The following is a 25706-nucleotide window of genomic DNA, read 5'->3' as shown; positions in this document are numbered from 1 at the left end:
TTTCAATGGCAGTTTCACAGCCTGTGCCATCTGGATCCTTCCCACCAACACCAGCTTTTCTGAATTGTGTGGATGGGAAGTCTCCCTGCAATATATCCTTCATTCCCATAACCATCCTGGCCTCAAACTTCGTTAGCCATTGTCCTTACTCACATAGCCCCTTCCCTGTTCCCATTCCAGCACTACACAGACCTCTATTCCACCAATGCACCCACATTCTTCTCTCCTTTTCTGAGACCCTCCTCCCCCTCCTTCCTGCCCTCAGTCTAATCTCCTGATCCTGATTACACTTAGCTGCTCTACCCTCTCTCCACCTTATCCTGGTATGCTTCCACAAGCAGCACTTTACCAACCCCCCCCCCCCCCATACCCTGCTATCCCTCTCCCTCCCCACTCCAACATCATCTTTACCCCCATCACCTGTGGCTTCTCCTGTGATGCGCTGCTGCTCATAGTGTGGCACCCAGAGACTGTGGTCGTGTGTGTGTGTGTGTGTGTGTGTGTGTGTGTGTGTGTGTGTGTGTGTGCGCGCGTGCGTGCTCTATCTCCAACAAAGGCCATGTTGGGCAAAAGTTCACTTTATGACAGTCTTTTTGTTTTGCATATCTGGAATTCAATATGGTGTTGGACGCCTTGATGACAGCTTCCTCTCTCACAAGCATACATTCAATCGGGGGCTGGTAGGTTTCTTGGGGAATGGCAGCCCATTCTTCCTGGAGTGCTGCACTGAGAAGAGGTATCGATGTTGGTCAGTGAAGCCTGACATGAAGTCGGCATTCCAAAACACAGGATTCAGGTCAGGACTCTGCGCTGGCCAGTCCATTACAGGGATGTTATTGTTGTGTAACCACTCCACCACAGGTCATGCATTATGAACAGGTGCTCAATTATGTTGAAAGATGCAGTCGCCATCCCCAAGTTGCTATTCAACAGTGCAACCATGAAGGTGCTTAAAACATCAATGTAGGCCTGTGCTGTGATAGTGTGATGCAAAACAACAAGGGGTGCAAGCCCTCTCCGTCAAAAACATGACCACACCATAACACCACCACCTCTGAATTTTACTGTTGGCACTACACACACTGACAGATGATGTGATGTTCACCAGGCATTCACCATATCTACGCCCTGCCATTGGATCGCAACATTGTGTACCTTGATTTGTCATTCCACACAATGTTTTTCCACTGTTCAATCTTCCAATGTTTACACTCTTTACAGCAAGCAAGGCATTGTTTGGCATTTACTGGCATGATGTGTGGCTTATGAGCAGCTGTTCAACTGTGAAATCCAAGTTTTCTCACCTCCTGACTAACTGTCATAGTACTTGCAATTGATCCTGATGCAGTTTGGAATTCCTGTGTGATGATCTGGATAGATGTCTGCCTATTACACATTATGACCCTCTTCAACTGTCGGCGGTCTCTGTCAGTCAATAGACGAGTTCGGCCTGTACACTTTTGTGCTGTACATGTCCTTGCACGTTTCCACTTCACTATGACATTGGAAGCAATGGATTTAGGAATGTTTAGGAGCGTGGAAATTTCATGTATGGATGAATGACACAAGTGACACACAATCATCTGACCACATTCTAAGTCCGTGAGTTCTGTGGAGTACCCCAGTCTGCTCTCTCATGATCTCTAATGACTATGGAGGTCACCGGTATGGAGCACCTGGCAGTAGGTGGCAGCACAATGCACCTAATATGAAAAATGTGTTTTTGGGGGTGTCTGGATACTTTTGATCACATAGTGTAAGTACCTATGTATAATTATGGACATGGACAATCACTACATATATAGATACTGTCACCAATGTTGTATTGCTGGTTACCTGAGAATGGCAATAAGGACAAAGACTGTTGCAGCTAGTCTGGACCTTTCCTTTCAAACTGTCATGTTATGATATATATATATCCTGTAGGCTCAATCGAATGAAAAATCTTGAAAAGTTGTTGACCAGTTTACTGCATATTTTTACACAATACCCTAATGAACATTCCATTGTACATAGGCTATATACATTTTTGATGTTTATAGTATACAAATATATGTGTAATATATAAAGGGTAAATGTTTTTACCAAAAATCTTGAAAAGTTCTTAATTGATTTACTTCAAACTTTTACATGATCCTCTGATAAACATTCAGACGGAGATGTGTTACATATTTTTTAAATGACAATTTACAGGTTTTGTATGAAAACAAACCCTGAGAACAAAAATGCTGTGCTGTGCTGAGAAAGTGTGCAACAATTTTGATATTTTTCTTGTAGTCATTTTGAACTATGTTAAGAGAGCAGGTAAATCACTACACAAATTGTTTCTCCCACATACATTCTTTCTCCCTATAGGTATTTTCAAACTCAAATTGTGTACACAACAATATTCTGTAAAACTGGTGAGAGGAAAAAAACAAAACAGAAACAGAGAGAGGGGAGAGGGGAATGGGCAGGAGAGGGGGGAGGTGGAGGAGGAGGAGGAAGAGGAAGAGGAGGAGGAGGAGGAGGAGGAGGAGGAGGAGATGAAAAAAGAGAAAAGGAGGAGGAGGAGGACAAAAAAGGGTGAGGAGTAGTTTGGGACGTATATCAAATTGATATACATATTTAACAATTGCAAAGCATTCCTGGGTTCACTAGTTTGTTATAATATCCACTACAACAGTGAGACTGTTAAGCAAGAAAGCTATGCTGCAAAGTTTTTTCCCCTTTTTTCCAATTAAGAAAGAACAGGAGTGCTTCTGGGAGAGTGAGTTATTACGCTCTACAGATTTTTTAATTAAAATTAATTATTTTTATGAAAAATTTTGGAACCTGATATCAATATTTCCTCAAACAAGACTATAATAATTTAGCAGATAAAGATCTAAAAGAGTTTCACATACCACTTCTGTCCAGAGCATCGGTATAACCATGTTGCTAAACTGACGAACAGAGCGAAATGATGATACGTCTCCCATCGCCATGTTTATCTGGAATCTGACTTTTACCTCAACTGGTAGTCCAGCATCCTGTCAGACAAGAAAGCATCAAAGTTAATTTTTCCCACATAATTTACATGATAATTGTTACAAGATTTCTATTAAGCACTGTGTTTACTGAGACAGAATACTTGACTAAGTTTCTGAGAATTTACATACAGTTTACATTCAGACATTTTTAATAACAACAACAAAACTTTCCTGGAACTTTCAGCAATACTGTATGACTTATGAAAACTGAAAATACAAGATTTTTCATTATTTTTTATGAATATGTAACATTTAACAGTTTCTGGGCAGTATATATCTTCAAGAGTAATGTCAGAACAGCCAAAACAGACATCTAAGTACATACGCTATTGTAGCTTTTGGCACTAATTGTTCCCTCCTTGCACAGGAGACGGATAGATTGAGGTAAGTTAAAAAGGAAGGCGTGGATCACAGACTTCAGGATGAGAGGCACTCAACCTACCTTCCCTCCCTCCACAGAAGGTACTCTTAATCCAGAGAACTATGATGATTTGCGTACTTTTACGTATGTGTACTGGCAGTACAAACATTTCTTGTAAAATTAGGTGCTGGCTTGCAGTCTGTCTCATAATTCTACAGTTTTTTGGGAGAATTTTCATGTTGATCCAATTAACATTGTTAAGAAATGTTTTGAGTCCAGGGGTAAATTTATTAGTTCATTTTACATTATTCATTCATGCATGCATATTCAGTGAATCCTTACATTGGTGAGCCAGCTCTGATGTGTAAAATGCTAAAATTATGATTACATACAGTATGATCCACAACTGTCCCTATTTTTGTTTCGCTGCTGTTCAGTCAGAAATGAAATACACTCCTGGAAATTGAAATAAGAACACTGTGAATTCATTGTCCCAGGAAGGGGAAACTTTATTGACACATTCCTGGGGTCAGATACATCACATGATCACACTGACAGAACCACAGGCACATAGACACAGGCAACAGAGCATGCACAATGTCGGCACTAGTACAGTGTATATCCACCTTTCGCAGCAATGCAGGCTGCTATTCTCCCATGGAGACGATCGTAGAGATGCTGGATGTAGTCCTGTGGAACGGCTTGCCATGCCATTTCCACCTGGCGCCTCAGTTGGACCAGCGTTCGTGCTGGACGTGCAGACCGCGTGAGACGACGCTTCATCCAGTCCCAAACATGCTCAATGGGGGACAGATCCGGAGATCTTGCTGGCCAGGGTAGTTGACTTACACCTTCTAGAGCACGTTGGGTGGCACGGGATACATGCGGACGTGCATTGTCCCGTTGGAACAGCAAGTTCCCTTGCCGGTCTAGGAATGGTAGAACGATGGGTTCGATGACGGTTTGGATGTACCGTGCACTATTCAGTGTCCCCTTGACGATCACCAGTGGTGTACAGCCAGTGTAGGAGATCGCTCCCCACACCATGATGCCGGGTGTTGGCCCTGTGTGCCTCGGTCGTATGCAGTCCTGATTGTGGCGCTCACCTGCACGGCGCCAAACACGCATACAACCATCATTGGCACCAAGGCAGAAGCGACTCTCACCGCTGAAGACGACACGTCTCCATTCGTCCCTCCATTCACGCCTGTCGCGACACCACTGGAGGCGGGCTGCACGATGTTGGGGCGTGAGCGGAAGATGGCCTAACGGTGTGCGGGACCGTAGCCCAGCTTCATGGAGACGGTTGCGAATGGTCCTCGCCGATACCCCAGGAGCAACAGTGTCCCTAATTTGCTGGGAAGTGGCGGTGCGGTCCCCTACGGCACTGTGTAGGATCCTACGGTCTTGGCGTGCATCCGTGCGTTGCTGCGGTCCGGTCCCAGGTCGACGGGCACGTGCACCTTCAACCGACCACTGGCGACAACATCGATGTACCGTGGAGACCTCACGCCCCACGTGTTGAGCAATTCGGCGGTACGTCCACCCGGCCTCCCGCATGCCCACTATACGCCCTCGCTCAAAGTCCGTCAACTGCACATACGGTTCACGTCCACACTGTCACGGCATGCTACCAGTGTTAAAAGACTGCGATGGAGCTCCGTATGCCTCAGCAAACTGGCTGACACTGACGGCGGCGGTGCACAAATGCTGCACAGCTAGCGCCATTCGACGGCCAACACTGCGGTTCCTGGTGTGTCCGCTGTGCCGTGCGTGTGATCATTGCTTGTACAGCCCTCTCACAGTGTCCGGAGCAAGTATGGTGGGTCTGACACACCGGTGTCAATGTGTTCTTTTTTCCATTTCCAGGAGTGTAATAATAATTTTAATGAAACTTCCTGGCAGATTAAAACTGTGTGCCCGACCGAGACTCGAACTCGGGACCTTTGCCTTTCGCGGGCAAGTGCTCTACCATCTGAGCTACCGAAGCACGACTCACGCCCGGTACTCACAGCTTTACTTCTGCCAGTATCTCGTCTCCTACCTTCCAAACTTTACAGAAGCTCTCCTGCAAACCTTGCAGAACTAGCACTCCTGAAAGAAAGGATATAGTGGAGACATGGCTTAGCCACAGCCTGGGGGATGTTTCCAGAATGAGATTTTCACTCTGCAGCGGAGTGTGCGCTGATATGAAACTTCCTGGCAGATTAAAACTGTGTGCCCGACCGAGACTCGAACTCGGGACCTTTGCCTTTCGCGGGCAAGTGCTCTACCATCTGAGCTACCGAAGCACGACGACGAGTTCGAGTCTCGGTCGGGCACACAGTTTTAATCTGCCAGGAAGTTTCATATCAGCGCACACTCCGCTGCAGAGTGAAAATCTCATTCTGGAATAATTTTAATGTTATATTATGTAGTTTGTTCCAAGTGTAACCATGAATAAGTAAAGATTATACATATGTTAAATGTTTCTGACTCTTCTCAGCAGTTAAAATGGATATATGGTAATCTCCCACAGCAGAACAGAAATGGTAGAGACAGGAGAAGGGGAGATATATGACTCTGGATGTGGAAGCAATAGACTGTTTATGCAACTGGCAAAGCAGTGTTAGCTTTAATCTCTTCAGTGATAACTATCTCTGGGGGCCAAGCACCCTTCTGGTGAGTAATCAAACCCATACACAACAAATTTGCGAAGTTGCGAGAATCCTTGAGACAATATCCCTGGTTTATCATATGGTTTGGTTCAATGGATAAAGAAGAGGCCATGGAAACCACACTTTGTCCACACATTTTCAGCAGAGGACTGTGATGTTAGCATGGAGTTTTCTGAATGCATGAATGCTGTATGGGTGGAAGAGGTACCAGACATCTTCAACAGCATTCTGTGTCAGATGAGGCCACGTTCCATGGGTGTGGGCTCATAAATCACTAGCTGTCATACTTAACAAAAACAATCCTGAAGCTGAAATAGAAAAATTGCAGTCATGTCTAGTGTTGACTGTATGCTGTGGTATTCATGATGAACCTCTTGTTGCTCTGTACTTTCTTCAGGAAACAGCAAACATGTTGAAGTATGTGTATATGCTACAAACTTTCATCTGTCCTGTCACTGCAAACTGGGACAATGTACACTTCATAAAGGATGGAGGATCTTCCCATTTTGCATTGATTTCACAAGATAGGTTTGGTGGTGTTTTTGCAGGCCATGTTATTGCACACTGCAGAAATGTTGAGTGCTACCACAAAGTCCAGAAGTGACAGTAATAGATTTCCTTCTCTGGGAGACATTTAAAAGAGAAGGCACACACTGGAAAACTGTGTGATTTGGACACATTGGACATGTTGGAAGCAGTGATTGGGGTAGTGCACACACGTATCAAACAGTATGTTTCCCCTGTTGGCCAGGAATATAGCATCCCAATTGAAATAGTGTGCCACTAATGCTGGTGCCTATGTTGAAATGTGAAATTCCAAGAACTATAGTACCTAATAAAAGTGAAATTAACCATTTAACAAATTTCATGCCAGATATATAATGAAATAAGAATAGGGACATAATAGTGGACATTTGCATGAAGATTGCATTTACTATCCCACAGATATACAAACAGGTAATATAGTATCACAAATATGGAAACATCATTATCTTCACATTTCAATGTTGTGTTCAGAACAGTTTGCTATACTTCTGGGAAGTCAGCAATAAATGTGTAAGCATATGTAACAAAAATACGTATTCACACTGTTGAGTTGCTTTGAAAGAGAAAAGAATATGTACACAATTTGCAACAGGAGGCTCCTGGACTTTCTCTAAAAGTGATTCTAATCACTCATTTCTGAGCAACAAAGATTCATTAAACAAGAGAATACTGTAAGAAGTGAAACAGATCTGTAATTGCTCACATTTGAAGCCACTCACATTCTTGGAACAGGCCAGGCTTTACAGTAACAGATTCCATGCTTTCTGGAAATACACCATGGTACATTGCCAAGTCAAATGAAAATTCAAGGCCAGGCTTGAACTGTACCTCCAAGAGGTGTTATTTTCATATAATTTCAAAAGAGAAATTTTAATTACAAATCATTTGTGTGGACTGTGCATCAATTGTAACAAAATTCTTCTGGGCAGACGACATTGTCACACCATAAAGTGCCTTAGTGTTTTGGTCCACTGTTAGAAGTAGCCTTAATGAGGTGATATTTACACTCCTGGAAATTGAAATAAGAACACCATGAATTCATTGTCCCAGGAAGGGGAAACTTTATTGACACATTCCTGGGGTCAGATACATCACATGATCACACTGACAGAACCACAGGCACATAGACACAGGCAACAGAGCATGCACAATGTCGGCACTAGTACAGTGTATATCCACCTTTCGCAGCAATGCAGGCTGCTATTCTCCCATGGAGACGATCGTAGAGATGCTGGATGTAGTCCTGTGGAACGGCTTGCCATGCCATTTCCACCTGGCGCCTCAGTTGGACCAGCGTTCGTGCTGGACGTGCAGACCGCGTGAGACGACGCTTCATCCAGTCCCAAACATGCTCAATGGGGGACAGATCCGGAGATCTTGCTGGCCAGGGTAGTTGACTTACACCTTCTAGAGCACGTTGGGTGGCACGGGATACATGCGGACGTGCATTGTCCTGTTGGAACAGCAAGTTCCCTTGCCGGTCTAGGAACGGTAGAACGATGGGTTCGATGACGGTTTGGATGTACCGTGCACTATTCAGTATCCCCTCGACGATCACCAGTGGTGTACGGCCAGTGTAGGAGATCGCTCCCCACACCATGATGCCGGGTGTTGGCCCTGTGTGCCTCGGTCGTATGCAGTCCTGATTGTGGCGCTCACCTGCACGGCGCCAAACACGCATACGACCATCATTGGCACCAAGGCAGAAGCGACTCTCATCGCTGAAGACGACACGTCTCCATTCGTCCCTCCATTCACGCCTGTCGTGACACCACTGGAGGCGGGCTGCACGATGTTAGGGCGTGAGCGGAAGACGGCCTAACGGTGTGCGGGACTGTAGCCCAGCTTCATGGAGACGGTTGCGAATGGTCCTCGCCGATACCCCAGGAGCAACAGTGTCCCTAATTTGCTGGGAAGTGGCGGTGCGGTCCCCTACGGCACTGCGTAGGATCCTACGGTCTTGGCGTGCATCCGTGCGTCGCTGCGGTCCGGTCCCAGGTCGATGGGCACGTGCACCTTCCGCCGACCACTGGCGACAACATCGATGTACTGTGGAGACCTCACACCCCACGTGTTGAGCAATTCGGGGGTACGTCCACCTGGCCTCCCGCATGCCCACTATACGCCCTCGCTCAAAGTCCGTCAACTGCACATACGGTTCACGTCCACGCTGTCGCGGCATGCTACCAGTGTTAAAGACTGCGATGGAGCTCCGTATGCCACGGCAAACTGGCTGACACAGACGGCGGCGGTGCACAAATGCTGCGCAGCTAGCGCCATTCGACAGCCTACACCGCGGTTCCTGGTGTGTCCGCTGTGCCGTGCGTGTGATCATTGCTTGTACAGCCCTCTCGCAGTGTCCGGAGCAAGTATGGTGGGTCTGACACACCGGTGTCAATGTGTTCTTTTTTCCATTTCCAGGAGTGTATATTACTGATCTAGTTCCAGCACTGTGTGTGTGGCTGCATCTCCTTACCACTGTTATGTGACAAGCACACCATGGAAATTGTGACTCACTGATGGGGTCAGGGAGATAAGTACCCAGTGGTGATTGAGGCATATCAGTTGTTGCCAACCAAGATGATGATATCGAGCATCATGCTTCATGTCAACTGGATTACTGGATCATCCAGTTTTGCAAATTTTAAGACAGTGGTATGGAAACTACTTGTCACCATCATAATCAGTGGTAACATAAAAAAGCCATTGACAGAACTGTAATATGGCACTGGTTTGGTGAGGATGAGGAAGAAGAAAACTACATTACTCCCCTCTTGTGTGAACAGGGTGTTACTGACTATGAGAAAACTTTTAAACTAGAAGAATTTTATTTGTACATCTTAAATGTCCTGGTTATTTAACTTCAGAAACAGTGCCTTGTTTTCAACCACAAAAATGCAGCTTTCATAAATATTGGTGGTATCTTACTGGCTGAATAAGAAATCTCGACTCGTGTTTCTCTGGATCAGGATGTATTCCTTCCACACCTTCTATAAGACTTTTGTCAGCTTTGTAGAAGTGAGGATATGAAACTGCAATAGGAAAACCTGTGAAAAAGTAAAATAATTGTCAAACATTTTCAGAAATATAGTACTATAATACTCGTTTGTTCAATTACTTCCACTCAGATAAGCTATTACATGATAAGTAGCATAAGACACAGGAAGACAAATATGAACAACTGGTGAAAATACTACTTGTCCTCCCCCCTCCCCCTTCCAACTATTACATTAAGCAACTGGAAAGAGCAAACAATGTAAGATTTTCTAGAAGAGTTGTGTCATTTGTGACAAACATCTTTAGTTCATACAAATTTTCTAAAAATAATTAAAAAACTACACTGAGGGTAATGTGAAAAAAAGATGCTGGATTACTTGAAAATTCAGCAAACTTGCCTTTGTAAGATGTTGAGAAAATTTTTTAATGCTGAAGCATAAAAATTGGACATGAATCACAATAACAAAATAAGAGAAAATGAAAACTGTACCATATCTAGAATGTATAATCAAATAGAAGCAAAAACAAAAGGTACCAGTAGATATATACAGTGCTCTTTTTCTGGGAGAGCACTTGGGGACATGTATCTCTAAACATTTTTTGTCTGCAAAGTAACTTCTTTCTGATGTTGGAGAACTTAAAAGTTTGCCAACAAATAATTTCATGCTAGTAAATCAGATTTACTTCATTTTTTCATGTTGATAATAACAATATAAATGGTGCAGTGCAGTCTGTGGCTGGAAAAATGACACATTTAACTGTTTCAAATGTTTTGAAGCAGCAGGCAACTGTTCTTGACAGTTGAATTGCTGGCATCCAGTATGAAAGTCGGCTTTCATGTTCTGTTAGTGAGATGACAGATGGGGTATAGCACACTTGGTTATTCACTTACTTTTCCCTCCTTATTGCTTGTACACATGACTGTACGTTGTGTGGTGCCTTTTGCTGAAAGGCAGCTTAGACATTAAGGCAAGATCAGTGGCAAAAGAACAAATATTTTACTTAACAGTATTATGAAAATGATAGATTGTTACTTACTGTAAAGAGGACACATTGAGATGTAGATAGGCACAAAGAAAAGGTGTTATATATGAGCTTTTGGTCAAAGCCTTGTTCAGAAAAGAAAAATGCACACTCATTCAGGCTAACACACATGTGGGAATGCTCTCTATGGCCAGAGAGAGTAGCAATCTATCCTTTTCATTATATTCTTGATATTCCAAACTGGACTTTCCATTGCTTAAAGTAGTTTACTTGTGTTCATGCATACAAAAAGCTAAAATTTGCCAATAACTCTTGTGTGAGGGAAAAATCAGGAATGTTGACATTGTCAGTGGATGATAAAAGTGCAAATGTAAACTTGAACACCAATCCCATGTGTGAAAATAATCAGTCATCTGAGGTTCAGTAAATTAGTTGTTGATGCACAGCAGTTGTTGGGCTATGTACACTCTTGATTTATGAAAGGCAGACAGACATCTTGCTACTGATACCAAGAGTCAAATGAAAACATTACAGGTGGAAAAAAGTAAGTAAACTGTTTATTATTTCAAAGGTAATTGGCATAACTGTCAATACATTTATCCCACTGTGAGACAGGATGGTCAATGTCTTCATGGAAAAATGTTTGCAGTTGCCTAAAGAACAACTAATGTACCCAGGCATGCACCTCATCACTGAAACAAAGCGACTGCCTCAAATGACTTTCTTGAGGGCTCTAAAAATATGGAAATTGCATGGGGTGGAATTGAGATTTTATGGAGGATGTTTAAAGATTTCACAGCAAAATTCCTGTAGTGTAGTTTGAACACCTGGCCTGCCTACATGTTGCCGAGGTTGTTTTCAGTACACTGCAAAAGTTTCGCTTGGAAGGCCTCATACAGTTCTGATCTCTCTCCATGTAATCTCCATATTTTTTGAGCCCTGAAGAAGGACGTTTGCAGCCATCAGTTTGTTTTGGACCTGCAGACCTGGATAAAATTGTAGTTCCCTAGGCATCCACAAACATTTTTCCATGAAGGCATTGCCCCTCTTGTCTCACAGTGGAATAAATGTATCAACAGCTGTGGCAGCTGCCTTTGAAATAATAATAAGTTTGCTAACTTTTTTCCTTCTATCTCATTTTCATTTGACTGTCTCTTATATGAAGGCCTGAAGACTACAGCAGCCATGAATTGATTTTAGTTAGGAAACTGTTGTAATGCTAAGTGATGTTAATCATAATGTAGTTTTATAATCAAATAAATAATCAGCTACATTGAAGACTTTGTTAACTGTGCTGCATTACATATAAAGAGAGAGAGTACTGCCAAACACAGATACAAAAAAATAAAGGCAAAATGTCACCCCCCCCCCTCACACACACACACACACACACACACACACACACACACACACACACACACACAGAATAATTAACTTTTGGTACCTTCACCCAACAAGAGCTACTAAAATATTTCAGTGAAGGAAAGACACAACTGTTTTACCAAGAACTACATTAATGTTAACTTATTCTTCCATTGCTTTTTAGTTGAACAACATAATTATAAATGAAAATTTTCATTTATGACTATATTTATTTAAACAATTTACTTGGAATGTAATGTTTCTAAGATCAAGTGAAAACAGGGTGGCTTGAGTAAAAGTTATAGAACTTACCATAATAGCAGTCTGTTACATCAATTAAGCCCTCCTGGAGACAGTGCCCATTCCGACAAAAGCATTTGTTTCGTGGGTCTGTGCGACCATTATCCAAAACTCCATCTACGAACTTGTAGCTATAAGCATATAAACCATTCTTTACTGTACTTCCTGTACGAACCTGTAAAAGATTCATCAGGTGAAATGATCTGCAATGTAGGAAATATATATTTCACTTAAAAAAATCTATAAAATAGACTGACTGTAGTCAATGACTTCACTTGTGGCTCACAAGGTCTACATATGTGATGGTGATTATATGTTCAAGGGCTCTTAACATCTTGACCATCAGTCCCTCATTGCCCTGGAAATTCACATAAAATGATGTGAACTGAGAAAAGAAAAACAGTCATTGCCAACATGGTTGAAAATTCATGTGGTAGTGGCATAAGTCAGATGGTTAAATGGGAGGTACAACTCAGGGAACTAAAAACTGTATCCACTTGAGGAAGAATACCCCAAGAAGGGTCATCACAGTCAGTACTACTAAACTCAAGACCGTGTGGAGTAGAGAGTCAGTTAGCTTAAACTGTTAGTTAAATGAAATTTCCATTAGATGAAACAAATTAAAAATGCATAACAGTGCAGAGGTAGAAAGTAGCTGGAGACCAGCTGAAGACCAGCTACACACTGTAGCTTTCTTCACACCCTTTCCTGAGACAGAATGTTAACATACATGCACATGGGTAAAGCAGGTGGTAGACTTCAGTTTATTGGTAGAATACTGGGGAAGTGCAATCAGTCTACAAAAGAGACTGCTTACAAATCACTCATGTGTCCCATCCTAGAATATTGCTCAAGTTTGTGTGACACGTATGAGATAGGACTAACAGGGGATATTGAACACATACAGAGAAGGACAGCACAGGTACTCACAGGTTTGTTTACTATGTGGGAGAGTGTGACAAAGATACTGAAGGAACTGAACTGACATACTCTTTAACTATTTGTAGTAAGTCTATTAACAAAGTTTCAAGGACTGACTTTAAATAAATACACTAGGGATATACTATAACTCCCTGCATATCACTCACATATGAATCACGAGGATAAAATTGGAGTAATTACTGCATGCATGGAGGCTTTCAAGCGGTCATTCTTCCCATGCTCCATACATGAATGGAACAAGAAGAAAGCCCAATAACTGGTACAATGGGGCACACCATCTGCCACGTACCTCATGGTCATTTGCAGAGTATAGGTACAGATATAGATGGAGATGGAATAACCATAATATTGTGAAAATAATAGACTGCTACTCCCCATACAGGGAGTTGAGTTACAGAGTCACACGAAAAGACTGCTATTCATGTGAACTTTCAGTCAAAATGTCTTTTTCTAATGTAGAAAAAGACACACACATATATAAAAAAAACAAAGATGGTGTGACTTACCAAACGAAAGTGCTGGCAGGTCGATAGACACACAAACAAACACAAACATACTCACAAAATTCAAGCTTTCGCAACCAACGGTTGCTTCATCAGGAAAGAGGGAAGGAGAGGGAAAGACGAAAGGATGTGGGTTTTAAGGGAGAGGGTAAGGAGTCATTCCAATCCCGGGAGCGGAAAGACTTACCTTAGGGGGGAAAAAAGGACAGGTATACACTCGCACACACACACATATCCATCCGCACACACACAGACACAAGCAGACATTTGTAAAGGCAAAGAGTTTGGGCAGAGATGTCAGTTGAGGCGGAAGTACAGAGGCAAAAATGTTGAAAGACAGGTGACTTATGAGTGGCGGCAAATTGAAATTAGAAATTAGAGGTCGTTAATTTCTAATTTCAATTTGCCGCCGCTAATACCTCACCTGTCTTTCAACAACATCTTTGCCTCTGTACTTTCGCCTCGAGTGACATCTCTGCCCAAACTCTTTGCCTTTACAAATGTCTGCTTGTGTCTATGTATGTGCGGATGGATATGTGTGTGTGTGAGCAAGTGTATACCTGTCCTTTTTTCCCCCTAAGGTAAGTCTTTCCACTCCCGGGATTGGAATGACTCCTTACCCTCTCCCTTAAAACCCACATCCTTTCGTCTTTCCCTCTCCTTCCCTCTTTCCTGATGAAGCAACCATTTGTTGCAAAAGCTTGAATTTTGTGTGTATGTTTGTGTTTGTTTGTGTGTCTATTGACCTGCCAGCACTTTCGTTTGGTAAGTCACATCATCTTTGTTTTTAAATATATTTTTCCCACGTGGAATGTTTCCCTCTTTTTTTCATTGAAGCACGGTTCACAAACACATGTCTGTGGCTGCTGAGTGCTGAGTCCAGCCCCAATAGCCAGAGACAGTGGCCATTTGTATGTGAGTTGTTCTTGCATGAATATGTGTATGTATTCTATGTCAAAAGAAGGCATTTTGACCAAAATCTCACTTATATAGCAAGCAGTGTTTTCATAGCCTGTCTGTGACTCAACATCTCCATTGTACAAGGAATATCAATCTATCTTTGTCATAATATGTCAGTATTGAAAAAGATTTTTAGTGTTTAACAATTGAAATTTTAATTAGAATACAAGGTATATAATGGTTAATGTTTACAATAATCCTAGCAGTAGTTCTAAGCTAGTTTTGGGAAAAAATGGATAGCATGCTAAATGCAGTTAGCAGTTGCAGCAGTAACTACAAAATAAGAATATGTTGTGATTTTAAAATCGATCATATTAAGGTACCAAAATTGAAAGAAGATCTTTCCTCAACATAAATCTCATATAATATGCCTTACAGAGTCAATAACCATAATAGAATTTCTAGAAACATAACTACTGTTATAGATTATACCATCACTCAGATTCAGGCAGATAGCTATACAACAATGGCTGAATATTCCATGACTACTGATATCTAGTCATCTCAGTAGAAAAAAATGTGAAGCCTAAGAAATCCTATATTAAATACCAACAATGAATGACAACAATGTAAGTACCTTCAACCCACAATCTGGCTAACAAGACTTCACAAGTGATAAAGGCAGTGTAAACAGTTCTAGCTTCTTCACAACTAGATATTGTGAATGTACTGAGGAGTCATTCCCATCAAAAATAGATGTGTAATAAATAAGAAAAGATGAAAAAAATGAATTACAAAGGCTATCACTGTTTTGAGCAACAGTAAACATAAAACGAAGTGCTTGTATAGAATTGTACTATAAGGAATATAAAAAACTACACCAAAATCAAATTGCACATTGAAAATAGATATTGAAAAGTTCATCATAAACTCAGACAACAAGGCAAAAACAGTGTAGATGAACATGAATTCAGGAATGGAACAAGGGATACACAAAAGTGGTAGCCCCATGGAAATCAGGTGAGCAATTCTTCATGAACAAACTTGAAAACTATTGCCAAAGCATCTAATGACTACTTTAATAAATGTATGCACAAATGTAACAAAGAATATGTCACCTCTTACAACAACTGCTATACCACTAAATGTTTTACTAGAGAAAAATGTCCACTAAGAAATTCCATATATTTGTTTCCTGTAAGTGGTAAAGAAGTCATGATAATCATAAATTAGTTGAAAAACATGATCCAAGACATCAATGGTATCTCAGATAAGACTATCAAACTGTCACCTAATTTTATTTTTAAAACCCTGAGCAACATGATTAATAAAGTCATCACAGGAGGACTGTACTCTGAGAGTTCAAAAACGGTTAGGATGTTACCACTGTACAAAGAAGGTGGTTGTATGGCACCTGAAAACTAAAGTTAGTATTATATATAAAAAAATCTCTGAACATTTTCTGTGAAATAGATTAATAAACATCCTTATATCATGGAATATCGCCCCCCCCCCCCCTTTTATTTTTTAAAAAGAATCTACTACTTCAGTGACCCAACGATTTGTTGATTATACACTACAAACACTGGACAAGGAAGAATTAACAAATGGTGTATTCTGCGACCCATCACAAAAGCTTTTTATTTGGTTAATCACATGATTATTTTTGAAGACATAAAATTCTGTGAGTGCAAGACACTGCTTTCAATCTGATAAAATCATACTTAATGAACACTATCAGAAGTAGAAATATTACATGAGGAGGGTAATAAATATTATTCAAAGATGGGGAACATCCTAAACAGTGTGCTACAGGAAAATGTTAGAGGGCAACTACTTTCCTTAGAATATATTAGGAATGTTCTTGATGAAATACAACAAAAATCCATCATATTTTCAGATGACACCTGTGTTTTTATTGAGGGGATGGATCTGGAAGAGCTACACATTGAGCTAAAAGAGTTTTACTTAGGCAAGATAACTGCTTCAGAAACTGAAAACTGATGCTAAAATACACAAATTAAGATAAGAGCAGCAAGGGTAGTGTACAAACATAATTATGATGAAAGAAATGTCTCACATTTAGCTGCATCAGAGCACTGAGTGAACTCAAAGGTGCAGATGAAAATTTGTGACAGGCAGAGAGTCGAATGTTCATTTCCCGCTTTATGCAAGTAATTGCCTCAGCCACTTCAGCTGTCCAAGTTCATCCCCTGCCTGACCCATATCTTCATATGCCGCCAGCTAGAGAGAAATGCCCCCTGTCAATTAACCCACATGCTTGCTGCCTAACTATGTTCCCACAAGGATTCAGGTACTGTTGTGCATCCACACTGAAATATCATAATTCTGTGTGAAATATATAAATGTTATACAGGGATGGTGTCTATGTTCTTTGACTTGTATGTTCAAAAGAACAGAAATCATCCATATATAAAACTTAATTATGTATATAGACAGTTCATTCATCCCAGGAATTGAGAATTTCAATGATTTTTGCCCGTTATCGATATCTATACTGCAAAATATCGAAATGTGTGACATAAATGGCTATATCTTTTGACTGTATTGACATAGAAATGTAAATATTTTACATTACCATGGAAATGTAGACTATAGGATGTGGCACAAATTCCTACCCATTCCTGAGAAAAAGTGTTTTTACAGTAGGACAGACAGACAGACAACAGACAACAAAGTGATCCTATAATGGGTTTTGTTTTTACCAATTCTGTAGGGCACCTTAAAAAAGCAGCATCATAAGCCTTAAAAGCAGTTGACCAACACAGTAGAAGCCAGAGCTAAAAATCAATAAACTTGAGCAAGTATCTTTGTAACATTTTTGGGTCACCACCTTTATGATAAATTAACATAGACAGAGCAAATCAAAAGTGTAAGTAGTAAATTAAATTCAGTCTACTATGCATTATGGAAGTCAGCTGACATAGTTGGTATTGAACTCCTTAAAACATTTTACTGTATTCACTTTGAATCCATTTCACTATATAGAGGAACAGAATATCCAGGTCTTCATTTAATGATACAACATGTATTAATTGCAATACATCAAATGGCTGAATAAATAAATAAAAATAAATAATATATTCTTCATATCTCTCCATGGCATCATAGACTTGAGCCACAATTCCTCTGCATGCTCCTATCCAGAGCTGAATGCTTACATCTCTTTACTGAGATACAATACTACTTCAGTTTACTGAAATCTTTCTACATGCTTTCACTGCCCTTTGCGATTTGGTTATCATTTTTGCTGCAACTACCTCATGGGCAAAGATACCAGTTCCAATGTGAACATCCTCAAAGAAGTCAAGTCTGTTCATTGCCATTAACTCCAACATATTTCCATGATGAGTAGGCTTCTGTACTATCTGTTCTAGACAGTTTTCAGAGAAGGCATTTAATGTTATTTTGCAGGGTGTCTTGTCTTACATACCACTTACAAAACGAAATCATAGGAGGATAAAATTATTATTCTGAAAAAGAAAAATTGGTCAAATGTTTTGTAAAATGTTTTACTTTTATACAAAATATTTCACAGAACATTTGAATGACGTTTTTCAATTTTTTTTATTTTCAAGTTTTGTTAAGAAAGCCTGGTTTTATTGAAACCTCATTCAGGAATATGTGGGATATGATACCTCATTGGACTAAAACCGAAGTGATTACTAGGCAGATGAGGGTGTCAGAACTTTAAAGATTTTCTTGTGATTGATGGGAATAAATTTTTCATATTGCAACAATATTTTCTCCTAATATTATAATGGAGGGAGCTATAGACTCTTACTGAGAGAAAGATATTAGAAATAATAAGTAGATTATTGAAAGTTGTTAGCAACAATCAGGGCTGAAGGACAGGGGTTGAGTAAAACACATGAAACTATTTTATTTTTCAAAACACTGACACCTTGAAAAGAGTTAAACATAAAGAAGGGAGAATAATGGTACATTTTCAGGAAATTTCAAATGTCTGCTCCATCAATTAATAAGGTGTTCTTTTTTACTCTGATTCAGTGAAAAATACAATTTTTAGCTACGTATTTAGCAGTAACCAGAAAACAAATAAAATCATAAATACAGAGTTATGACTCACCATGGGCATTGCACGACACACAGACTTGCGATACATGAGCAATGTGTCATTGGGATTGATGAGTGATGGAAATTTGGAAGCATCACTGGCACCCACAACACTGCTGCAGTGATCTCCATGCCAATGTGGCAGGTGCTGCGAGCCACGGTACGTGTCAATTAAGCCTGCCTTCCCCAGATGTTTTGACCCTGTGAAGATTGTTGCTGTGTCACCTGAGAAGTCGTACATCTGTAAACAGAGTGGTATGTTACACCAGAACTCTCTTCTCAGGCAGCGTTTTCACTATTCATTCATTCACACATTCTGTTCTGTAATTGTCATAACATAGAGCCTTCAAGGATTTGAAATTTTGTTTCTCTAAACTATACTAATTACAAATTTTGGCTACAGTTAATCTACTCATGCTGATGATAATGAGTCTTACTTCTAGACTACTCTGTGCATGATTATATATGTTTATTAGGACACAAAAAAGCTAGTTCAAAAAAGGCCATATTACTCAAAACACTACAGTGACACAAGCATTTATGTTACTTTCCACAGAACACTCTCACCTGCCTACATATTGGCAAACTCAAGAATTCTTTAATACAAACAGTAGCATTATATATATAAAACAAGTCCAAATATTCTTATAAATTGTAGTAGCAGTGATTAATAGTGTTGGTGTGACTCAGACAGCCTCTGCTGTGTCAACTTCCCCTTCCTGTGGTGGAGCCTATTACCACAAATGAGGCTCTAACAGCTGAGTACACAAAGGGAATTGTAGGAAATAACATTCCCTCCCCACGTGTAACACCTTGATTGGGAGCAACTGCACAGGCTCAAAGGTGGCAGCCCACCATGGCAATCAGCTGTTGCAGGCTAGTAACCTGTAAATGCTTGAAATCAATATGCCTATATCTTGTGCAGTTGAAAATGTTACGTGGAAAGAACACTTGTCAGTAGACCTCCATATCAACTCTTAATTTCTGTATTTTTCTCACTGTGATCATTTTATGAGACATATATGAGAGGAAATAGTATGTTGCCGAGCTCTTCCCAGAATGTATTGTCTTGGACTTTCATAGTAAGCCTCTACCTGATGCACAATGCTTCTCTTGTAGCATCTGCCATTGGAGTTTCTTGCACATTTCTGTAACACTCTCACACCGAATATGTGAACTTGTGATGAAATGCATCACTCTTTGTTGGGTCTTCTCTAACTCTTCTATTAATCCTCCCTGGTATGGATCATACCAGTATGTTGAGCAATATTCAAGAATCAGTCTAACATTTGTTTAGCAAGCCACTTTATCCTGCACAAGTTACATTTCCTTAAAATTTTTCCTATGGATATCAGTCTGTCATCTACTTTTTCAGCAATTTGTTTTATGTAGGCATTCCACTTGAGGTTGATTTGGATGTTTACTCTTAGATACTTTTGGTAGAGACTGTTTCCAACAGTCTTTTCATCACTGGTGTAGTTTTACAGCAGTGAATTTATTCTCCTACATATGTTACATTTATTCAATGTATGAATACATGATCTTGCACCATTTTTAGTCATTACAGAAACCTTTTCAGACACCAAACTGAGCTGTAGTTACAACTATACTTTCAGAGAAGTGGTTCACTACTCTGTTGTAAGTTAACTTATCAAAGTTTTGAGGAACTGGAATCTGTTTACATTTATTTTATGTATTTATTTATTTATTCATCCATGGAACAATAAATATTGTATGGATGTCGTCAGTTTACAACACATGAGCACACATTTACATTTACAATGAAACAGGTTTCTCATATTTTGTGTAGTTTTTATAACTAGTCATTCACACATTTATAATTACATAATATTTTGGTGATAATGCCATATGTCGCTAATAATCTACATCTATGTTAAATATTCTTTTACAGTATAACAACTTTTACTTACTAAAAAGGTTTTAAGCTTTTGTCTGAAAGTGAGGGGCTCATTTATTTCTTTAATTTCTTGTGGTAATTTGTTATACAGTTTTATCCCATTATAAAATATACTTTTTTGTGTCTTTGCCTTGTTCTTTCTATCTAGATGGAGGTGGTGACAAGCTCTTGTTTCATGGTCATGTATTAGGCTGTTTGTGTTGTACATGTTGAGATTTTTCTTAATGAACATTATGTTCTGAAAGATATACTCACAAGAAACAGTTAGAATGCCTAGCTTTCTAAATAATTCTAGACAGTGGGCTCTGTTGTTGCTGTTTGTTATTATCCTTATGGCTTTTTTTTGTACTTTGAACACAGTTTGTATGTTACTGGCACTTGTTCCCCAAAACATGATCCCATAGCTGAGGACTGAGTGTAGATATCCGTAATATGTTATTTTAAGACGGGTATTACTGCATACCGGTGCAAGGATTCTAAGAGCATAGCATGCTGTGGATAATTTCTTTGCCAAAATGTTGACATGGTTTGTCCATTTCAGTTGGCTGTCTACATTCATCCCTAAGAATTTGGTACTTGTTACACATTCTAATTCATTATTATTAACTTTTATTCTAGTGGCATTGCATTTTTTGTTCAATTGGAAGTTAGTATAGTTAGTTTTCTTTACATTTAGGGCTACTTTATTTTTTAATGACCAGTTGTGGACATCATTGAGAGCCTCGTTCGCTCTTTCTGACAGTTGTGTTGGATTTTCACCTGTTATTACTATGTTGCTGTCAACATAATCACCCACTTGAACTTAAGGTGCATACACAAAGAAAGCATGTTAATCTGCATAGGAGAGACCATTGTGAGGCAGCTTGAACTGCTGTAAGAAATATGTCTGTGTTATCTAATGGAGCAGCACAGAGTGGTAGCTGGATGTCAGCACAGGCAGCAGCAGAAACACACCAGCCTATGAGCCGGAATGTATGACACATTGTTTGCCAGCATCTTGATATAATGGGTCATATTTAGTGCATTTACTTACACTCAGGCACGCTAATGATAATGAAATATTTGTAACATCCCTTGAATTTCATAAACAGTTTGAGATGTGAAAACAAGTTTTTGGTAAATGGCAGCACACAAATAGGATATTATTTTTGCATGTGGTTTAAATGTAGAACTTTCTTATCTACTTCAATATGCGAGTATTTACAGACTTTTTGAACAGAATAATATCATTTTTTAAGTATGAGCAATAATTGGCGAAATGATAATTAGTGTGGCTTTGCAACAGCTTAAGTGAAGAAATTACATGCTTATTTTTATACTGAAAATGTGCTTTTCTCATAAGCTGTTGACCTGACATGTTCTCAGTTCCTCATTTAATAAACCACTATTTTATGTTTCTGTCACAATTTCAGCTGCATTAGCATGTTAGCAATGTGACATTTCATAAATTATATAGAACAGTTTTATCCTTTCACAAACCACCCTGACAATTTCCAATACATGACTTGGGCTGCTTTTCCACCAAATGCAACAACAATCTTAAGAATATGAGATACCTGACATGCAGTAAGGAAATACTTCTGCAGTTGTGCAATATCTTTGTCACCTATATATTATAGTACACTACCAGAATGAGTGCTTCTTCCTAGCCATTCCAAGCAGAAGTCTGTTGTTTTGTATATATTACCCCCTGTCACCAGACCACCTCTTGTAAGTTTTTCAGTGCAGATGATATCATTAGCTATAGTCTTACTGATCTTTGATTTCATTCTGGTGGCTTTTTGACCTCAACTGTTCTCTCTGCGGTAATTCAGAGTTAAAATTTCTGTGAAAGTTTCTATGTTCAGCAATTTTTGAGAAACTCTGACTCTACTTTCTTACTTTCAGGTTGCTATCATGCCTTTCACAAAGGCACTTTGTGGTCACTTGTCATAATCTTCATCACCTGTAGCTTTTTCCCCCAGTGATTCTTCCACTTCTTTTAGATTTTCATTCTGCTTTTTCCCAATGCACTTATTACTATTTTAGCAATTGTTATTCTTGCTGTATTACATATTTTCAGGTACTCATCATTCTTCCCTGTCTATAGCCTGCTATTATCAGCCTAATATCTCAGATATTATAAAACAATGCCAAACACACCAAAAATTAAACACAAGAAAATTTGAAAATAAATTAGAAAAAGGTGTCCTGTTGAACACTTTTACTTCAATGATGTATGAACTATTCTCAGGGCAGACAGAAGTCTTTAGCATATGCACCTTTGAACCCAAACACCAACCTGAAAACATATGTATCTGTAATCTGCTTTTGGTGTTAAGCATTTCAGACAGGCCTCAAGTAAATTCTCACTAAACTCTCTCTGTCTCTGTGTGTGCGTGTGCGTGCACGTGTGCGTGAGTGTACGCATGCGTGTGCGCGTGTGCGTGTGCGCATGTGCGCGCGTGTAACTTACCCGGTCGACAAGGCCAACTTTTCCAAAGTAGATCCAAGAAGGCATCAATGTATTGCCAAGCGTAGTCAGTGTGCTCTCGTAGCCAAACATGAACTCACGTGCCGTCATCCGCACCAGAGGCTGTGAGTTGGTCTGTCCAATCACGAGATTCAGCCCCATTTTCATGAAGAATGAAGAGTCCTTCATGACATGTGTAATGCTCTGTGTGAAAGAAGGCAGTGTAGTGAGAGGCATATCATTCTGACAGGCTGAATACAGCTACTAAGGTACACTCATTAACATCTGAGGATAATTTGCCTTTTAAATTTTGCACAGATTTGTTGGGCAGCTGATTGCAACTTATGGAACACTACTTTGGAAAATGTGGCACACTGTTACACTTAGTAAGAGATACTGAGAAATAGGTTGAAAGTTTACTATGCATGGTGTAACAGTCAATCACATTATGACAGTAGAAATCCAGGATTATAGCTGTAAATAATCAGGGATGTTGTTATACAGCAGTAGTATTATTAACACTTATAATAATTTATTATGTAATCCAATTAGCATGAAGTTTTGTGTTAACTATTTAGATACATCCAATTATTGTTAGTTCAATATTGAATGATAACTTACTATTTGTAAATCCTTGTAGAATTTTCTTTCACAGTTTTATTAGGAGTAACTAAAATATTTATGATTCTAGTGGGCAATGTATACAGCAGATACAAGGTATGCTCAAATTACACCAACAAACTATTAACCTCAGGGTCTTCTTGGAGAATCTGTCACATGAAATTAACAAAATGACAATAAAAAACTTTCTAGTGACTACTTGTAAACTAATACACACTACAGTAACTCAAAAATTATCCACACTTCAGTTAATTGATATCAAAAACAAGCAAGGTTCAAAGTATATTTTTCTCATTGGAAACAGTATGCCCATATGCAGGCAGTCATCTTTACACACAATTACTCAGGCAGTGAGCTGTAGGTATTACTATTATCAGTGCAGACAATAGAGGGGAAATGATGGAAATATTAATCAACAATCATTACTACAAAAGACAGGAGCAGTAAGTTTTCAATATAAATTCAATGTGAGGTAACACAGCAAGTTATTTGTACTGACTTGCACAATACAACTTGCATACAGAGGAAAAATAGGGCAAGAAATATGATGCATGTTACATGAAGATGTGATTCAACGTGCAATTTCTGTATATGAAAATCCACTGAGAGTCATTGAGAAGGAGGACAGATCTATATGTCCTGTGTTAGATTCCAGACAGACCAGCACAATCATGCTGCCATAGATGGACAAGCCGGAGAAACTAGAAGAACTATTTCAGAGATTTTATAGGGTGAAAGTCTTCTTGTTGATTGATCTCAGATTAAGCTTCTAGCAGATAGGAGTACATCCATTTTGCCACAAATACACAGCTTTACTATCAATGACTCCCCTTCAGCCAAAACAAATCTTTGGTTATGTTAATTGCAAAAGAAACTTGGAAGGATCAAACAGAACACTAAAGGTATTGATCAGTGCTCTGAGGAACCACAGAATAACCATAAATTTAGAGAAATCTTATTTTGGAACATGAAAATAATTTCACCAAATTCAGAAAAGTTAGTATAGGCAATCACACAGTTCTCAACACCTTCCATCAGAAAGGATTTAAGAAAATTTCTTGGAGTTTCTTAGAGCTTTTTATAAAAAGCTCATCAAAATGGACATGTTAGCTCTGAGACTCTGTGCATTAATGAGAAAAAAAGACTCCAGGAATGTGGTATGCAAATAAAGATAGAGAATTTCAGGCACTGAAACATACATTGGTAATAGCACCAATACTGTCATCCTGATTTATCAGATGTCCGCCCCTGGTAGCTGAGTGGTCAGCGCAATGGAATGTCATACCTAATGCCTTGGGTTCCATTCCCGGCTGGGTCAGAGATTTTCTTCACTCAGGGACTGGGTGTTGTATTGTACTAATCATCATCATTTCATCCCCATCAACACCCAAGTCACCGACGTGGTGTCAACTCGAAAGACTTGCACCAAGCAAACGGTCTACCCGACAGGAGGCCGTAGCCACATGGCATTTCCATTTCCATTTATCAGTTGGTTTTGCATGGCCACTGATTTAGTCAAGATGGGAATCAGATTCACCATATTCCAGGACATTGAGGAAAATAGAGAGAGTGAAGAAGACAACGGCATGTGGTACTGTGTGCTATCAAAGCATGACAAGAACTACCCAGTGACTGAGATCAAGACTTTACTGTGGTTTGGGGCTTTAAGAAGTTCAGCTATTTATTCTTTGGACACAAAACCAGAAGGGAAAACATACATACATGCATACATACATACACACACACACACACACACACACACACACACACACACACAGAGAGAGAGATGATGCATTCTCATGCTCATTAGTGGGCCAGATGGAAGGGTCAGAGAGGACATTGGAGATTCTCGTTTTAGTCCATCTGAGAAAATGTCGTCTGAGAACTTCACCACTATTTCAATGCAGAATATAGCACTCATAGGGCTAAAGAAGAAATGGTGAAATAGAGGAGAAGCCAATATCAGACTATTTTATTTATTTAGGAAGACAATCCTTTTTTGCTGTAAGAGGTCACTGACTCACTGTCGGCCCTTTGAATACCAGAAGAAATAA

The 25706-nt window shown here is 39.7% G+C and overlaps 1 protein-coding gene across 1 annotated transcript in view; it reads right to left on the bottom strand.

Moving 5' to 3' along the window:
- LOC124544800 (scavenger receptor class B member 1-like) overlaps nt 1-25706 on the bottom strand; it is a 202329-nt gene that overhangs the window by 5632 nt on the left and 170991 nt on the right. Inside the window, exons 5-9 of the mRNA XM_047123484.1 lie at nt 23035-23235; nt 18675-18902; nt 12231-12393; nt 9504-9622; nt 2886-3011 (exon numbers count right to left, since the gene is read on the bottom strand). Coding sequence (XP_046979440.1) covers nt 2886-3011; nt 9504-9622; nt 12231-12393; nt 18675-18902; nt 23035-23235 — 837 coding nt within the window. The remainder of the gene's footprint in view (nt 1-2885; nt 3012-9503; nt 9623-12230; nt 12394-18674; nt 18903-23034; nt 23236-25706) is intronic.

The sequence above is a fragment of the Schistocerca americana genome, chromosome 8 (assembly GCF_021461395.2).
Source record: "Schistocerca americana isolate TAMUIC-IGC-003095 chromosome 8, iqSchAmer2.1, whole genome shotgun sequence".
Taxonomy (NCBI): Eukaryota; Metazoa; Arthropoda; class Insecta; order Orthoptera; family Acrididae; genus Schistocerca; species Schistocerca americana.
Note: the sequence above shows the minus strand (reverse complement) of the source record. Positions and strands in the feature narration are given on the sequence as shown.